Raw genomic sequence first — 19,617 nt, 5'->3', positions numbered from 1 at the left:
AGGGATCGGGGCCTAGGGGAGGCGTGAGTTCGGGGCCAGGGGCAGCCCACACTGCGATATGTGTGCGCACTAGGTCCGTGCAGCAGAGCAGGTCTCCAGTCGTTTTGGATAACCCTTGCCACTGGACCAAGACCTAGCTCTGTCAAGCTCGTGTGGTGGCTGGTGTGCAACGGTCACCCCACGTTAAAAAAATCCACGCACAGGCATTGTCCACCCTTCACGATGTAGTTCAGGACCTGGAATATTAGGTCCTTCATTGAACTTATCCTTTTTTGGCGTGGAAGGAAGTCATCCTTGCTTCGAGGGACTGCCGATGATGATAATAGGGTTACCTCAGTGAAGAGCTAAAGCCCATCATATAGGACGCCAACACTATTAGGAATCTGATTCGGAGGGCTCAGGATTTCTTCATTTTCTTCCATATGTATTGGATGTTTTATCAATGTTCCTCTTCCCCGCCCCAATTTCATGATTCCACTGTTATTCCCCCCACTCTGGCCCTATTCCAACTTTATAATGACCCTCTCCTGCCCCAAGTGTGACCCTCCCTCCCGCCCCCACCACTCCTTCACCTTGAATGTTCCCAATGGCTCTTGCCTCCGACTGCTCTGAGCAATCGAAGCGTGAAAGAGCTCCTGTCCCCAGTGTGCAGTGGCATTTAATCATCTGGAACAGCAGCAGGAAGTCGGAAGCTGTTACAGCACTGAAGGGGCTGGGAGGAGGGGAGAGGGAGCGGCGAGAAAAGAGAAGAGCTGTGATAAAGAGAGGTGGGGGGGTGGGGGGGAGGAAGAGAAGTGGGCATGAACGGGAGGAGGGGCTGCCTGTGATGTTCCTCATCTGTGGATCGAATCCACACTGGAGGAAATTGTAAGAAGTGCCACTGTTATGGAGTCCTCTAATTGTGAATGAGAGCAGGGATTGGTGTGACAACTATGGTTTCCAAGGTAACGGGAACAGGAAGCAACATTACCAGGTGTGGATATGGGGATGCTCGCATTATATACAAATGAGGAAGGCCATTCAGCCCATCTTAGCCCATCTGGCCCAAGGGGTAGGAGAGGAAGGGAGGGTTTGCACTGGTCTCATTTGAAAAGAGCTATCAGAATGAACCGTTCCATTTTTTTTATATAATCAAAAGCTAATCAGCAAGTTAAAAGACCCCGGTGAGAACGAACAATGGGTGCAATGTTCATCGGGAAACTCGATGAAAAAAAACTTGATTTTATAAAGCGCCTTTCAGATCCTCAAGATTTCCCAACGCATTCATATCCAAAGAAGTGCTTTTTGAAGTGTAGTCACGGTTTCAATATAGGAAACGAGACAGCCAATTTGCGCACAGCATGGTCCCACAAACAGCAGAGATAAATGACCAGATCATCTGTTTTAAGTGGTGTTGTTTTAAGGATAAACTTTGGCAAGATGCCCCTGGTCTTCTCCGGAGAGCGGTATGGGATCTTTGACGTCCATCCGAGAAGACCAACAGGGCCTCGATTTAGCATTTCCTCCGAAAGACGGGCACCCTCCACACACTGCAAAACTCTCTCAGTCCTGCACTCAAGTGTAAAAGGGCCATCTCCCTTCGAACAAGTCCAATTGAAACTACGTACAAGGCTCATCCTCCTCTATTGCAACAGGAGACCTCATTCTAAATTCAATTCACCTTCACGTGCCGACAGAGCCCCCCCTGAAATTGACCGTATCAAGCACGTCCGCCAGATACAACAGTATCAGGGTGCTCCTGACCGATTTACATGCACTGAAAGTTTTACTCTGCATTAGCCAGGCATTTCACATACACTGAGCAGAGGTGGCATACGACAACTGTGGATTTTCAAAACACAAATAAACTTGGAGAATTGAATTAAACTACAATTAAACACGCTTTAAATCTCCATAAATTACCCTTTTTAGATCGGCATATTTGCAGCGTGAAAAGGATACGAGGAGTCCCCTCTGTCCGACAGACCAGATAGAGGCAGGCAGCGACCACGTGGCTCATTTTCCGGCCGCGGGTGAGATGTTTGCTGACTGCCATTTTGAAGAAGTTAAAGGCAGTATCGAGGCAGTGCTGGTTTAACTGGAGCTGGTTACCCAGATGGTGAATCTGACGGCGACCTGAGGAGTAAAAGCAAAAAACATTGAAACTTGGGAGGTGCGTTTATACAGCATCTCAAAACACATGGAGTCTACAGCACAGAAACAGGCCATTCGGCCCAACTGGTCCATGGTGGCTTTTATGCTCCACACCAGCCTCCTCCCACCCCATTAAATACATGTTTGACTAACTTGATTGTCGTCATCATTATCATCATCATCATAGGCAGTCCCTCAGAATCGAGGAAGACTTGCTTCCACTCTAAAAGTGAGTCCTTAGGTGACTCGTATTGCCCCAGTGGAGAAAAATGCCCTTAGTAGGTTCAAATGTCCCGAGGGTATTCATGCAAGGAGCGATTGCTACAATCTTAGCAGGGGACGTTAAGGTCAAAAAAGAAAGAGACCCGTAATTTTTTAACTTCAGTAATTGAAGTAAAATGTGAATAAGAACTAAAAAGTTAGTCTTATGTATACATCCAATACGAGAACCACAGTCTCTATCTGTCCCACCTGTGACAGTCGTTGAGGGAAGGGGTGGGAAGGACTGGTTCCCCGTACACTCCTTCCGCTGCCTGCGCTTGGTTTCTGCATGCTCTCGGCGACGAGACTCGAGGTGCTCAGCGCCCTCCCGGATGCACTTCCTCCACTTAGGGCGGTCTTTGGCCAGGGACTCCCAGGTGTCAGTGGGGATGTTGCACTTTATCAGGGAGGCTTTGAGGGTGCCCATGAAACATTTCCGCTGCCCACCTTTGGCTCGTTTGCCATGAAGGAGCTCCGAGTAGAGCGCTTGCTTTGGGAGTCTTGTGTCGGGCATGCGAACAATGTGGCCCGCCCAGTGGAGCTGATCAAGTGCGGTCAGTGCTTGATTGAGTACTTTGTTGAAGCAACGGAGAGGGTTGACGAGGGTAGTGCGGTTGATGTGTACATGGACTTCTAAAACAAGTTTGATAAAGTGCCACATAATAGACGTTAGAAAAATTGAAGCCCGTGGGATTAAAGGGACAGTGGCAGCGGGGATGCAAAATTGTTTAAGGGATAGAAAGCAGAGAGTAGTGGTGAACGGTTGTTTCTCAGATTGGAGGAAAGTGGTGCTCCCCAGGGGTCGGAATAGAGATCACCTCACGTTTTGATATATATTAATGATCTAATCTTGGGTATAGGAGGTATCATTTCAAAGTCTGCAAATGACATGAAACGCGTAAATGTAATAAACAGCACAGAGGGTCTAAGAACTCACTTTGAGTGGAAGCAAGTCTTCCTCGATTTCGAGGGACTGCCTATGATAGCAACAGACTTCAGGAGGATGTAAACAGACAGTGAAAATGGGCAGACACACATGGCAGTTGAAATTTAAGGCAGAGAATTGTGAAGTGATACACTTTGGTATTAAGAATGAGGAGAGGCAATGGTACGATTACAAAGTGTTTAAAAATCTTTGAAGGTGATAGGGCAAGTTGTTTGAGAAAGCATTTGAAGAGACTTTATAAACACAGGCATAGCGTACAAAGGCAATGAAGTTATGCTAAACCTTCAGAAATCACTGGTCCGGCCCGAAGCTGGAGTATTGTGTTCAATTCTGGGCACCGCACTGTATGAAGGACGCCAAGGCCTTGAAGCCACAACACTGGCTTGGAGGCGAGAACGCACGGCACCTTAGCACAGAGCTCCCGGAGCCAAGTGTCGATATAAACCTCGTGGATTTATTTTTTTTTTAAAGACCAGCAGGAAGGAAGACCCATTTCTTTTTTTGGACGCCCCTGGCCACTACCGGTGGCGGTGTTAAGATGCTGTATCGTGATGTCACTTTTCTGCGCACACGTGCGGACCCAATTGTCGTGGTCAGCTTTCACAGAGGGAATAGCACTTTCCACCCCACACCGCCGGCTGCAGGCACCCCAGAGGGCAGTGCAGGCTCAGTCTGTCAGTATATTCAAGACAGAGATCGATAGATCTTTGGCTATTAAGGGAATCGAGGGATATGGGGGTTAGTGAAGGAAAGTGAAGTTGAGGTAGAAGATCAGTCATGATCTCACTGAATGGCGGCATAGGCCCGAGGTGCCGAATGGCCGACTCCTGCTCCTAATTATTATGTTCTTATGTTACAGAACGAAATGTGGGAGAGCAACTCCGTGAGCTCACTCTCTGAAGACCCTGGATTAACACCACCTTGCATTTATATAGCACCTTTAAAGTTGTTTAATGCCCCAAGGTGCTTCACAGGAACATACTCATAACATTTGACACCGAGCCATGTAAGGAGATATTAGGTGACCAAAAGCTGGGTCAAAGAGGCAGGTTTTAAGGACCGTCTTCAAGGAGGAGAAAGGTAGAGAGGCGGAGAGGTTTAGGGAGGGAGTTCCAGAGCTTGGGGCCCAGGCAGCTGAAGGCACGGCCCACCAATGGTTGAGCGATTATAAAATCGGGGATGCTCAAGAGGGCAGAATTGGAGGAGCGCAGTTATCGCAGGGTTGTAGGGCTGGGGGAGGTGACAGGCCATGGAGGGATTCAAACACAGGGGTGAGAAGTTTTTTTTATATATCAAGACATTGCCAGACCGAGAACCAATGTAGGTCAGCGAGCACAGGGGTGATGGGTGAACGGGACTTTTACAACAGGTAGTGGCAGCTCGGGAAGATTAGGCTAAGAAAAGGAAATCACCATCTCGAAGTTCACAAGCCACTCAGGCATTACAACGTGCAGCAAGACACTCAGCCATACCCAATTCAGAAGTGAAAGCTATCATGACAACATTAGTGTTGCAACAGAAGTTCGTCTATTGGAACATTATCAATTTAGCAGCCGAACGCTGCAGTCTGGCTAAAGCCCTGGCTCCGCATGCATGTATAATTAAAAGATGAGAGATTGTCCCATGGGCCCCCGAGAGTCTGGAACAGGATGAATCAGTGATGGGGGGGGGGGGGGGGGGCCGAGAGCAGAAGAATTAAAAGTGAAACAAAAGATATTACTGTCCTACAGATACCAGACAAATCAGCCCAAAATAAATAAATAATGCAACCAGACTGTGGGCGTGGAGATAAGACAGAGGATCAACACTCATGAGAATGTCCTGTGGGTATATCAACAGAGACACTTGTGTTTGGGGTCAGATGAGCGGGGTGGGGGAGGAAGAGGGCAGGTCAAGGTTTGAATGTGAAAGAAGCCTTACTCCAATGATGTCAAAACTCCTGCAAATGAAGAAGAGTGATTGGAGCCGTAAAACTCTCCCTCCGCACAGTCCCAACCCCTCTTTCTCTGGTAGCTGAACACTTCAACCGGCTCCAGCCTAACTGATTGTCCAATCCGCCTCCAAAATGACTCATCGTTTGGAATGACTCATGCACTCCACTAGAGATACAGGGGATACTGGAATTCTTTCATCTATTGTTAGCTGCATGGCTGAACGGTCTCTGGGTGGGAGTGGGAAAAAGCAGTTCATTTCATCGTTGCCCCTCTATGCAGACAAGGAGTTTTAGGGGGGAGAGTATCCATTTCCCAGACATCAGAAAAACCAACTCACTATCTTCAGCGACACAGGAAGACAGATTCTGCCTCTCCCTCCCGCAGCACTGAGCAATACGGATCAAGACTGCCTGATCTCGGTCTCATAGAAACATAGAAAATAGGTGCAGGAGCAGACCATTCGGCCCTTCGAACCTGCACCACCATTCAATATGATCATGGCTGATCATGCAACTTCAGTACCCCATTCCTGCTTTCTCTCCATACCCCTTGATCCCTTTAGCCATAAGGGCCACATCTAACTCCCTCTTGAATATATCTAACGAACTGACATCAACAACTTTCTGTGGTAGAGAATTCCACAGGTTCACAATTCTCTGAGTGAAGAAGTTTCTCCTCATCTCGGTCCTAAATGGCTTACCCCTTATCCTTCGACTGTGACCCCTGGTTCTGTGTCCCCAACATCGGGAACATTCTTCCTGCATCTAACTTGTCCAATCCTGTCAGAATTTTATATGTTTCTATGAGATCCCCTCTCATTCTTCTAAACTCCAGTCTCAGGAAGGGGCGATCGGGCAGGAGCGGGCGATCACTCCCTCTGATGGCCCAGGGGCTGGAAAGCTTGTTATTCAACGGTGTCTCAATTTGATACGGCACATTACCACTGGGAAGACACCTGGCATAAGGGGAAAACAGTAATAATGAAAGAGTCAGACTGTTATAAACATTATGGGGATCTCACCAAAGTGTTCACAATGATCCAAGTAAATAGTTAAAAGATTATTTCTGCCAGTCAGTGAATTGGTAAACAGGAGGAATAAACTTCGAAACTAGAAGCAAAAGGAGACAGGTTAGCAAGGATTTTTGATATAAAGGGTATTAGGATCATGGAAGGCCAAGAAATGAAATTGGGTAGAGGAGCTGAGCGATCTGGGAATTACAAAACATACATCACAAAACAACAACGCACGTTGATAAGGCCATAAGGAGTGCGAACAAAGTACTGGGGTTCATTTCTACAGGAATAGAATGTAACGCATGTAATTCTGCACATTTGAGCATTTAGGGCTTAAAAAGGATATGTGGCCATTTTCTTGAACTACAGGGGAGTCAAGGGTTATGGGAAATAGGCAGGAAAGTGGAGCTGAGTCCATGATCAGATCAGCCATGATCTCATTAAATAGAGGAGCAGGCTCGAGGGGCCAAATGACTGATTCTTGCTCCTATTTTTTATGTTCTTATAAAAGTAGGGAGATAATATTACATTTATATAGAACCTTGGGTAGACCACACAGAGTACTGTGCGCAGTTCTGGTCTGCATGCTACAAAAAAGGATACCGAAGCACTGGAGAAAATACTTACCAGAATTGAAAGGATGCAACCATCTGGAAAGACCGGGCAGGCTGCTGCTCCTTTCACGGAGAAGAGAAGACTCAGAGGAGGCCTGGTAGAGGTCGGATAGGGTGGATGCAGAGAAAATATTTCCACTGGTGGACGAGTCCAGAACAAGGGGGCATAAATATAAGACAGCCACTAACAGATCAAATAATGAATTTGGGAGCAATTTCTTGACACAGTGGTGAGAATGTGAACCTCACTGCCACATGGAGTGGTTGACGCAGAGAGCATTGGCATATTTATGGGGAGGCTGGATGCAAACAAGAGAAAGGTGGCAATAAATGGATACAAGGTGGAGGGGGAGCAGGGTGAAGAGGCTCGTGTGGAGGAGAAACACTGGCACACATCAGTTGGGCCGAACGGCCTGTTTCTGCGCTGTAGATTCTATGCAAGTGGCTACTGAAACCAAGTCAATATTAATACTACATTAAATATTAAGGGTACGGGAAAAGAGCAGGGAAAGAGGGTTGGAGTAAATAGCCCCAGTGGGGAGCCATCGCCTGTACGGCTAAATGGAGGCCTCCTTACCGAAAGGGCCATGCTTGCTCAATCCAAACTCAAGAGCGACATAGGATCATGCTGTAGCTGTCCACTGGCAGATGCTCAGGAGCAATCCTGGATACAATCTGCTTCATTAGAAATACCACATGGAGCTGGGAGAAAAGACCAAACTGACTGATCAGTCATAAAATACATTGCACAGCAAGATCTCAGGTTTAATTGCCAGTTCATGTTGAGATAATTGGTCTGAGTCAGAGTGCCTGTAAGGGCACCACAACTTTCTGTCTTCACACCCCTTCACACCCACCCCCACCTCCTCCTTGGTCAGATAACCTGCGTAAACTCAGTCTGAGCTCATGCCCGAGTAGCAGAGAGCTGGCACCACCTGCGATAATGTTAGTGTCTTCTGGAGAAAACTGGAGAGAAAATATATAGAAACAAAACAAAAAGTCTGCATATGAACATCCAAACTGTGTGCTTCAAAACCCAGCCACTCCAAAGGTCAATAAAATCTGAGGAAATCACACGACAGGTTATAACATTTATCTGCAGCTTTGTTGTTGATCATAAACTCAACAGCACATGCTCATGCATTTCAAATCGATAACAGCAAGCTCTCGGGGGTCCTGCGACTGCCTGGAATGTGTTCTTGACCATCCCCCACCCAAAGGATCGGAGCAGAGCCTGTACCCTGGCCCAGCTTAGGGAAAATTCTTTCCTCAATTCTCATCCTTGTTTTCAAATCCCTCCGGGGCCTCACCCCTCCCTATCTGTGTAATCTCCTCCAGCCCCACTTTGGGGCAAAAACACGAAGACAGAATATTATCTGAATGGCAGCAGATTAGGAAAAGGGGGAGGTGCAACGAGACCTGGGTGTCATGGTTCATCAGTCATTGGAGTTTGGCATGCAGGTACAGCAGGCGGTGAAAGCGGCAAATGGTATGTTGGCCTTCATAGCTAGAGGATTTGAGTATAGGAGCAGGGAGGTCTTACTGCAGTTGTACAGGGCCTTGGTGAGGCCTCACCTGGAATATTGTGTTCAGTTTTGGTCTCCTAATCTGAGGAAGGACGTTCTTGTTATTGAGGGAGTGCAGCGAAGGTCCACCAGACTGATTTCCGGGATGGCAGGACTGACATATGAGGAGAGACTGGATTAACTGGGCCTTTATACATTGGAGTTTAGAAGGATGAGAGGGGATCTCATAGAAAAGATTCTGACGGGATGGGACAGGTTAGATGCAGGAAGAATGTTCCTGATGTTGGGGAAGTCCAGAACCAGGGGACTTGGTCTTAGGATAAGGGGTAGGCCATTTAGGACTGAGATGAGGAGAAACTTCTTCACTCAGAGTTGTTAATCTGTAGAATTCCCTGCCGCAGAGTTGTTGATGCCAGTTCATTGGATATATTCAAGATGGAGTTAGATTTGGCCCTTATGGCTAAGGGGATCAAGGGGTATGCGAGAAAGCAGGAAAGGGGTGCTGAGGGAATGATCAGCCATGATCTTATTGAATGGTGATGCAGGCTCGAAGGGCCGAAGGGCCTACTCCTGCACCTATTTTCTATGTAACACTGCCCCCCCACCCCCCACCCCCCCACACTCCTCTAATTCTGCCCTCTTGAGCATCCCTGATTATAATTGCCCAACCATCGGTGGCCGTGCCTACAATTGCCTGGGCCCCCAGCTCTGGAACTCCCTCCCTAATCCTCTCCGCCTTTCTCTCCTCCTTGAAGGAACTCCTTAACCTACCTCTTTGACCAGGCTGTTGTTCACCTGCCCAAATGTCTCTATGTGGCTCGGTGTCAAATGTTTTTTGATAATGCTCCTGTGAAGCGCCATGGGACGTTTGTTTGTGTTAAAGGCGCTATATAAATGAAAGTTGGTGTTGACTGTCCCTGGAATGTGCTGCAGCCTCCGTTCGATAGCTACCTACTCGAGGAGACGCTGATCAGGTGCCGAGGAATGTCAGGGCCGTCTCCCAACATCCCTCACTCAAACACTGCAAATAACACCTTCCATAAGCAGATCTATGATGATCCGCTGCTGTTTCAAATGATGAGGCCGAGGTAAAATTAATAAATACATTTTAAAATGCGCGCACACACACACACACACACACACACACACGCAATTGACTTTTCCAAACTATCTAGGGTTAAAGAGAAAAGCTGTCCTTGTGAGTTTACCAGCTGAGAACAGAGTCAAGCTGTCAGAGGGAATATAGGCCAGATTGTTTTATTGATGATTAAATGAGGGGGACTGTTTGTGAAGAGGGCAGGTGATGCACATTGTCAGCATTAGCATTTCTCGAGTAACAGACACTAGATGTCAGTACTCATTAACATGGAAAGCTGCCATTCGCCATCATTATACATCCAGCTTCCAAATTAACACAATCAGGCTGTTTCATTACTATGGCATATGGGGGGCTTTTTAGGGGCTCATTAGGTTTCATTTCCCACACAAAGTCGAAAGTTACTGATTAGGAGTGCGAAGCAATGTTCGCCTTTTCAGGGGCTGCTCTATTTAAAAGCCAGCAAGCTGGCTGTGCGGGAGTTGCAGAGCGGGGCATGGCCGTGCTTAAAGGGAAGCCAAGCCTTTGATACTTTCACTGTTTGGGCATAGATGTATTGCTCTGTGAGGAGGAGAAAGAATCGACTAATCACCGGGCTCAGCACCGTGTTCGACACTTAACGCCCTTGTAGAGGATGGTGTACACGGGCTCTTGCTACCCATAGGTTCCCCAACAGGTTGAGTCAAGTTATAAGCAATGTTACCTTTTTTTGGGGTGCGCGGTCCCTTTAAGCGGCTGCGCGGCCTATTTAAATGTTTGCGCATGCACGGTTTCCCTGTATCAGAGCTGGTGAGCGGCCTGCCCGGAGCCTCTAACCAGCGGCTCGGCCACGCAGCTTAGCAGGAACGTTGGTTACAAGCATGCTTCTGAAAGTTCTGCGGTATAAAGTCGTTTTATTGACCAGTCCCCAAATGTAAACACGGCTGTTGGGGTTTTGTGGGTGGGGGACATTTAAGCTGTGGTCCGAGGCTCCTTTACATGACAATGATGTCATTTTCCCTTGTACGCACCTTTTCCTGTCATCAGCACAAGCCAACGGGCAGATTGACCAACACACTTGTTGGAACTCGCGACCACAGGGAGTGGTTGGCACACATAGTACAGATGCATTTAAGGGTTAGCGAAACACAAAGGAATAGAAAGATATGCTGATAATTCATCTCACTCCAAGGTGGGAGGAGGCTCGTGTGGAGCATAAACACCGGCACGGACCTGCTGGGCCGAATGGCTTGATTCCATGCAGTAAATTCTAAGTAATCCCACCCCGGACTGGCATCCAGTGACCCCGGCAGGAAGTGTACATGTAAGGAGCTGGGCAGGGTCGGGATCTGGCACAACGAGAGCCAACTACGGTCTAAGGATTGCACATGAGCAGCTACTTGGGCGAGGGGGTCTGTGGCACTGGGAGCAGGTGCCCATGGAACCATGCCTTAAGTACGGAACCAGGGCCCGTCAGAAGGGGAAATGGAGAAGATTAGCAGGGGGAAAAAAATGATATAAAACCAATCTCCCAGTGTGCCGTTAAGATGTTTAATTCATTAGCTGAACACACAACGCTGCACTAACTAGGTCACCACAACTTTCAGATCTCTGCTGATCTTTTTTTCAAAATCACACCATCATTTTCTACCCCTCTTCAGGACACCAACTCATGCAGATGTGTGGGCCAAACCCAGGTCTTCCTAACCTGCATTTCTCAGCTCCATTTACTAAATGAGCCACCAAGGAGGCACAGTTTGTTACCTGACCTCGGAATACCCGCGTAGGTGAACTGGCAGGAAAGTTCTTCTGCTCAATGAATTTTCCGATGCCTTCCAAGCTGTGATTCCAGTCTCATTAACGGCTCTGCACTCAGATCGCACACTTGGACATCTTGAGGGGATTTGAGTACAGGGGCAGGGAGGTGTTGCTACAATTGTACAGGGCCTTGGTGAGGCCACACCTGGAGTATTGTGTACAGTTTTGGTCTCCTAACCTGAGGAAGGACATTCTTGCTATTGAGGGAGTGCAGCGAAGGTTCACCAGACTGATTCCCGGGATGGCGGGACTGACCTATCAAGAAAGACTGGATCAACTGGGCTTGTATTCACTGGAGTTCAGAAGAATGAGAGGGGACCTCATAGAAACGTTTAAAATTCTGACGGGGTTAGACAGGTTAGATGCAGGAAGAATGTTCCCAATGTTGGGGAAGTCCAGAACCAGGGGACACAGTCTAAGGATAAGGGGGAAGCCATTTAGGACCGAGATGAGGAGGAATTTCTTCACCCAGAGAGTGGTGAACCTGTGGAATTCTCTACCACAGAAAGTTGTTGAGGCCAATTCACGAAATATATTCAAAAAGGAGTTAGATGAAGTCCTTACTACTCGGGGGATCAAGGGGTATGGTGAGAAAGCAGGAATGGGGTACTGAGGTTGCATGTTCAGCCATGAACTCATTGAATAGTGGTGCAGGCTAGAAGGGCCGAATGGCCTACTCCTGCACCTATTTTCTATGTTTCTATGTTTCTATCTTCTCAAATGGCCAGAAACCGTGTACCGGTGAACCAACTCTTGCTACCAACCCGCGGCCATCAGCGGCAGCTGCCATTGACCATTCCTCGGTCTGCCAACCTTTGCAAACCATCTGCGCATTGGCACCAAGACATGGAGGCTGACCTTCACTGATGGCCAATTCCCCGTACATCGATTTCAAAACTCTTTGCCTTCATTAATAATTCAGGCCATGCAGGGAGATTGATGTTTTATTTTGATGTTTATAATCTGCAACAATTTAACCTGTCAACTGACTAAGAGTTACCGGATCAGAGTTAGTTTGGGAACGGTAGTGTAGTGGTTATGTTAGTGGACTAACTATCCAGAGGATGCAAATTCAAATCCCATCATGGCCAATTGGAGAATTTGAATTTAGTTTAATAAATCCCCAAATAAAACACTGGATCAGTATAAAGCTGTCGGAATGAAGTGAAAACCCAACTGGTTTGATAATGTCCTTTAGGGAAGGAAACCTGCCGCCCTTACCCGGTCTGGGACTATGGGCTAGACTTTCCACTACGGTCGCTATTGCCCTAAGTTGGGTGATATTTCCGGCCTTAGTGCTTTTTTTTTTATTTTTCAGGATCGCTGGAATATCGGTCATTTTAAAAACCGCTAGTTTCGCCTTTTTAATTTAGGAGATAGCCTTAGCGATGTGAAATGGGCCTTAGCGATATATTCAGTCTTGCAAGGCTGGCATCCATAGCAATGGCTGTTCTGCGCATGCGCGTTTTTTTTTCAGGCAAAGAACTTTTCCCACGGGGGTCGACAGAGAGAATAGAACCTTTCTTCTATTCTAGCCCCTGTTGCTTTATAAAATAAAATCTTTCAGCCAACGGAGGCGAACTCCATTTCCTTCCTCAAAGGATGCCATACCCTCGTTCTGCTTCTACTTGTACTGTGGACCAGAGGGGGGGAAAAAATCCACGATTAAAATTAACCCTGACAGCAATTTACTTGTATGTAACTTTGCTCATTTTATTCTCCCATCTCTATTCTGCAGCATGTGATTAGTGATCAATACTGGTTGAGAAATTACAGGCCCCATCACTATAAATGCTCTTAATTTGTCCTCAACAAATACAAATATGATTAGATGATTGGCAAGAGTCAAAATGGCCCTTAAAATCACTCACACATTGATTCTCCTGCCAGCCTTTTACTACAGATCCTCCCCGTAGTGCCGAGTTATAGCAGCTTTTCTTCAGCGTATCTTTAGGCCGGCGATCACTTGGGCGAATTGTGGGCAAAATGCCGAAAGTAGCGCTCGACGATAATCTGGGCCATAATCAGGTGCAAGTTTCCATTATAAGCACTATTCTCAACACGAGGATGATGTCATTTTTTTAAAATTAGGCCAGGCGATGCAGCTCATTCATGTGTGCCGCAAGTTGGGCCGGCGATAAATGGGCCTATAATTGGGCACTAAATGGTCGATGATGTGCTGAAAGTGTAACCCCTATTATGACTTCAGTCCTACACTAACATGGTCGACTATTAACTTCCCTCTAAAGTGGCCTAGCAAGCTACGCGGTTGTATCAAAATCACTACAGAAGCCAGACTACCATCATCATCTTAGGGCAACTAGGGATGGGCAATGCCAGGCTTGCTGTGCAGGGCTGAGGGAGCACTTTGCAGTCGGAGGTGCCATCTTTCGGATAAGACGTTAGACTGAGGCCCTGTCTGCCCCCTCAGGTATGTAAAAGATCCCATGGCCAATATCTATCCCTCAATCAACATAACAAAAACAGATTAACTGGTCATTATCACATTGCTGTCTGTGGGAGCTTGCTGTGCGCAATTTGGCTGCTGCGTTTCCCACATTGCAACAGTGACTACACTCCAAAAGTACTTCATTGGCTGTAAAGTGCTTTGAGACGTCCGATGGTCTTTCTTTGCCACCGATGTCCATCTGAGAATGACAGGGTCAGAACTGAAGGTCAACAGTTTGACTGGATATTTTGAATCTTAAGTGTTGGTCTGTCAAGGTGTAAAGTGAAATTGCAAATGCTGGAAATGTCAAAGTGTGAAGGAAAATGGTGACTGTCTGTAAAGAGAACATTTGGGTTAATATCAAATGTTGGACTGGGGTCAACTCTTCGTCAGAACTGTTTTGATGCCGGGTCTATACCCAGAACATTAAGCGGTCTTTTCTCTTTACAAATGCTGTCAGACCTGCTGTACATCTCCAGAATGTCTGCTTTTAATAAGGAGATGTTCAAAGCCACTAGGATAAGGAGTTGGTAGGTGCAAGTGGTTTGTGAGGATATAAAGGGCAGGCAAGGTATAGATGTCTCCGGATATGTCACCAAACAAGGTAGGTGCAGTTTCATATCTGATGTGTAAATTTGTTGCTCGGACACGACTGAACCAAACCCAAAATCGATTGGCAGAGTTTCTGCTGGGGCGTGATTGGCAAAATGGGCACGGCGCTGGTTTTGCCAAGGTTAAGTTGCGCGCATGTTTCCATGTGGACTTATTGGCACAAGCCCGAACGTCCCTTAGGTCGGTGCAATCAAGCATCATAAATGATTCATGATTGGGACAGAGCATTCTACAGCAGCACAAACTGGAGTAGGATTAGCAGGAAATGAGCCACTGACTGATTTAATGCTCTCGGTCTTGCTATTTAATTGGTTTCAATTGATTGCTTTGATCTGCCCTTGATACACAAGATCGGCGACCAGCAGATGATTGAGGCCACACAGGTGTGTCCTTCTCTGCTGTGATCGACTGAATTTAGACTTACTTAAGCTGAATATGAAGTAATTGCAGCAGCAGCAGGAAAAACGCATCAGGGTCACTGCAGATACAGATGATTAATGCTGGATTAATGTGTCCACAGGAATCCGTGCACTTAAGGCTCTGGATGCAATGTGATAGAAAGACTCCCGAACAGGCACAATCAGCAGAAACTGGCCATGCCAACATAGGGAAGTGGCCAGTTGTGTGTGCGGGGACCATTTCAAGCGAATGGACCTTTGTACAGGTTGAACCTCCCTTATCCGGAACCCTCGGGACCCGGCCTGTTCTGGATAAGGGGTGGTCATGTTAAATTGGATGGTACAGGTACTGAGCAAGGGGATATCGGGGTTGGCTGGCTTGGGGTTGGGAGTGCGGCAGAGAGATCATGAGGGGGGGGCGCGCTGGATCACGGGGTCAGGCCAGCGATTGCGGGAGTCGGAAACGAGGAAGGACTCCAATTTGTTCATGTTGGAGTTCTGCGCATGCACCACCCGGTGACAGGGGATGGTTCCGGGACAAGGGGATGGTTCCGGGACAAGGGGATGGTTCAACCTGTACCACATAAAAGATGACGGATACTCGAGCGTAAAGTAAAGTAGCTATGGGCACAACTACTTCGGTTTAAAATTCCTTGATCTTTAGCACTGTGTCTTTCGATTACACAGATATCTGGGCATAAATTATGCGGAAACGCCAGGTTATAATATTTTTTTCCAAGTCAATGATCAGGGTTCAATTTGCCCCGTAAATTTAAATAAATGTAAACACAGACCTGCTCCTGCAGGGTACAAGATGCACCCAGCATGGTACTGAACTGTACTGATCAAGAAGACTTTGTCTGTACGAAGTTACCTGATCTCAGTCAGCATGCAAAACAATTGCTATCCAAACCCCAACTCATTCCCCACCCCGCCACCAGAAAGTGTGCGAACAGGATCTGGTTCAGATCAATTCCCTCCACGAGCGAATAACCCAACTCTCATGGTTAAAGCTCACACACACGCAATGTCTGCTTGGGTAAGGTACCAGAGAAAAAAACTTAAATTTCTATCGCGACTTTCACGACCTCAGGAAGTCCCAAAGCAGCCAATGAAGTACTTTTTGAGGTGCAGTCACTCTTATAATTTAGGAAACACTACAGCCAAGTTGTACGTAGCAAGCTCCCATAAACAGCAATGTAATAATGACCAGATAATCTGTTTTAGTGATGTTGATTGAGAAATAAATATTGGTCAGAATACTGGGGATAACTCACCTGCTCTTCTTCGAAATAGTGCCATGAGATCGTTTACGTCCACCTGAGAGCGCAGAGGGGGGACTGGGTTTATCGTCTCGTCCGAAAAACGGCACCTCCGACAGTGCAAGGCTCCCGCAGTACTGCCCCTCCAACTGTGCAAGGCTCCCTCAGTACTGCACCTCCAACTGTGCAAGGCTCCCGCAGTACTGCCCCTCCAACTGTGCAAGGCTCCCTCAGTACTGCCCCTCCAACTGTGCAAGGCTCCCTCAGTACTGCCCCTCCAACTGTGCAAGGCTCCCTCAGTACTGCCCCTCCGACAGTGCAAGGCTCCCTCAGTACTGCCCCTCCAACTGTGCAAGGCTCCCTCAGTACTGCCCCTCCGACAGTGCAAGGCTCCCTCAGTACTGCCCCTCCGACAGTGCAAGGCTCCCTCAGTACTGCCCCTCCAACTGTGCAAGGCTCCCTCAGTGCTGCCCCTCCAACTGTACAGCGCTCCCTCAGTACTGCACTGGGAGTGTCAACCTGGATGTTTGTGCTCAAGTCTCTGGAGTGGGGCTTGAACCCACAATCCTCTGACTCAGAGACGAGAGTGCTGCCCATTGAGTCACACCTGACTGGGCAGTGCCCGTGGGGCTGTATTCCTGCTGGTTCCAGCTCTTCGTCACATAACGCAAACTGTGCCCGGCCTTGAAAAGATGTCAAGCAAACATGACCCAATAAGGAATATTTTTAAAACTTCAAACCATTCCTCCAAAGAATACGTAAGTTTCTGAAAGCTAGACATCAAAGAACAGTGGAGATCCAGAATTGGGTCATCTAGCCTATTAAAGCACAGTCCCTACAACTCTGGGGAGCAGCCTTCCAGTCCAGCCCAGACTGGCGGGATGAAAAGCTCGTCTCTTGGCCAGCTGGAAACATGTGAAATGTTTTCAGCCTCAACCTAGTTCTTGGTCTCCAAGCTCAACAGCACAAAATAACTCACAATTCACAAGATCAGCCAATATCTACTTAGAGACATATTGGAGTGAAAGTAGCAGACAGAAAAGGGAGAGAGGGAGAGAAATTAGAGAGAAAAAGAGGGAGAAATAAAAAGAGATAGTAAGAGAGAAAGAAAGTAGAGTGAGTGTGAGTGTTAAGATGGAATATAGGGCCCAAGTTTCAGCATCTGGTGAAAACGGCGCACCTCTGAGACTTACGTGACCTGCCTGGGCTCGAAGGTGCGCCGGAATATTCTGCAGCAATTCTCCGGTCCTCCTGGACCATGGCGTGGCGTGGCGTCGTCTCCCTGGGGAGGAGCCTGCCTGCAGGGGGAGCGGGGCTAGGGATCATGCCTTCTTCTCAGTGCCGGCATTGCGCAGGCGCGTTGGAGCATGTGTGGGTACCGGGATGGGGCGAGGGGGGAGGGGGAGGGGAGGGAGGGGGAAGGGGAAGGGGAAGGTGGGGTTGGGGGGGGCACTCAATGATCGAAGGGCCGGCCCCCCACCCCCACCATACCCCCCGCTGTTGTGATGTTGATGTATCCTTTCTGTTTAATGCTCCCACCCGCCGTCTCTGGCTATGCCTGCACTAAACTTAACTCTAAGGTTTTTCAGAACTTACAAAAGTGGACATTTACTCCATCCTAAGTTAGTTGGTAGTAAGTTTTCACTGCCGAAACTTGCAAAACAGGCCTGAGTGGCTGGACACACCCCCTTTTGGAAAAAAAAGCACCTTACCTAAAGCCAACCTAAACTAACTCACTAGAACTGGAGCAAACTAATATCCGAGAATTGCAATTTCTAACATACTCCAAACTAAACTAGTTGCTCCAAAAAACTAGGAGCAACTCCACCCGAAACTTGGGCCCATAATGTGGAGGTGTGAAGTTATCCACTTTGATAGATAAAATAGAAAAGTAGAGCATTTTTAAAATGGAGAGAGATTGGAAAATGTTGGTGTTCAGAGGGACCTGGGTGTCCTTGTACACCAATCACTGAAAGTTAACATGCAGGTACAGCAAACAATTAACAGAGCAAATGGTAGGTTGGCCTTTATTATAGAGGATTTGCGTATAAGAGTAAAGACGTCTTACTGCAATTATATAGGGCCCTGGTGAGACTGCACCTGGAGTACTGTGTACAGTTTTGGTCTCCTTACCCAAGAACATAAGAACGAGGAAGAGAAGGCCACCTGGCCCCTCGAGCCTGCTCCACTATTTAATAAGATCATGGCTGATCTGATCATGGACTCAGTTCCACTTCCCTGCCCACTCCCCATAACCCTTTATTCCCTTATCACTCAAAACTCTGTCTACATTTGCCTTAAATATATTCAATGACCCAGCCTCCACAGCTCTCTGGGCAGAGAATTTTATAGATTTACAACCCCCAGAGAAGAAATTCCTCCTCATAGTTTTAAATGGGCGGCCCCTTATTCTGAGACTATGTCCCCTAGTTTTAGTTTTCCCAATAAGTGGAAATATCCTCTCTGCATCCACGTTGTCGAGCCCCTTCATTTCTTATATGTTTCGATAAGATCACCTCTCATTCTTCTCAACTCCAAGGAATATAGAAACATAGAAAATAGATGCAGGAGTAGGCCATTCAGCCCTTCGAGCCGACACCACCATTCGATAAGATGATGGCTGATCATTCACCTCAGTACCACTTTCCTGCTTTCTCTCCATACCCCTTTAGCCATAAGGGCCATATCTAACTCCCTCTTGAATATAGCCAATGAACTGGCATCAACAAAACTCTGCGGTAGGGAATTCCATAGGTTAACAACTCTCAGTGAAGAAGTTTCTCCTCATCTCAGTCCTAAATGGCCTGCCCCTTATCCTAAGACTGTGTCCCCTGGTTCTGGACTTCCCCAACATCGGGAACATTCTTCCCGCATCTAACCTGTCCAGTCCCGTCAGAATCTTAAACGTTTCCATGAGATCCCCTCTCATCCTTCTAAACTCCAGTGAATAAAGGCCCAGTTGATCCAGTCTCTCCTCATAACAGTCCAGCCATCCCTGGAATCAGTCTGGTGAACCTTCGCTGCACTCGCTCAATAGCAAGAACGTCCTTCCTCAGATTAGGAGACCAAAACTGAACACAATATTCCAGGTGAGGTCTCACCAAGGCCCTGTACAACTGCAGTAAGACCTCCCTGCTCCTATACTCAAATCCCCTAGCTATGAAGGCCAACATACCATTTGCCTTCTTTACCGCCTGCTGTACCTGCATGTCAACTTTCAATGACTGATGTACCATGACACCCAGGTCTCGCTGCACCTCCCCTTTTCCTAATCTGCCGCCATTCAGATAATATTCTGCCTTCATGTTTTTGCCACCAAAGTGGATAACCTCACATTTATCCACATTATACTGCATCTGCCACACGTTTGCCCACTCACCTAACCTGTCCAAGTCACCCTGTAGCCTTTTAGCATCCTCCTCACAGCTCACACCGCCACCCAGCTTAGTGTCATCTGCAAACTTGGAGATATTACACTCCAATCAGTAGAGGCCCAATCTACCTTCGTAAGTCAACTCCCTCATCTCCAGAATCAACCTAGTTAACCTTCTCTTAACACCCTCCAATGCTCTAA

At 47.4% G+C, this 19,617-nt stretch overlaps 1 protein-coding gene and 1 long non-coding RNA gene across 5 annotated transcripts in view; one reads left to right on the top strand and one right to left on the bottom strand.

Moving 5' to 3' along the window:
* brf1b (BRF1 general transcription factor IIIB subunit b) overlaps nucleotides 1–7,551 on the bottom strand; it is a 409,723-nt gene extending 402,172 nt beyond the window's left edge. Inside the window, exons 1-2 of one of the 4 annotated variants that reach the window (XM_070879697.1) lie at nucleotides 7,481–7,551; nucleotides 1,942–2,115 (exon numbers count right to left, since the gene is read on the bottom strand). In XM_070879697.1, coding sequence (XP_070735798.1) covers nucleotides 1,942–2,035 — 94 coding nt within the window. In that variant the 5' untranslated portion in view covers nucleotides 2,036–2,115; nucleotides 7,481–7,551. Of the gene's footprint in view, nucleotides 1–1,941; nucleotides 2,116–5,974; nucleotides 6,003–7,480 lie in introns of those variants that run through there. The other 3 variants (XM_070879698.1, XM_070879700.1, XM_070879696.1) reach the window with 3 other exon arrangements.
* LOC139263511 (uncharacterized) overlaps nucleotides 1–19,617 on the top strand; it is a 229,872-nt gene that overhangs the window by 10,787 nt on the left and 199,468 nt on the right. The window lies entirely within an intron of this gene.

This window comes from Pristiophorus japonicus, chromosome 4 (assembly GCF_044704955.1).
Source record: "Pristiophorus japonicus isolate sPriJap1 chromosome 4, sPriJap1.hap1, whole genome shotgun sequence".
In the NCBI taxonomy this organism is placed as follows: Eukaryota; Metazoa; Chordata; class Chondrichthyes; family Pristiophoridae; genus Pristiophorus; species Pristiophorus japonicus.
Note: the sequence above shows the minus strand (reverse complement) of the source record. Positions and strands in the feature narration are given on the sequence as shown.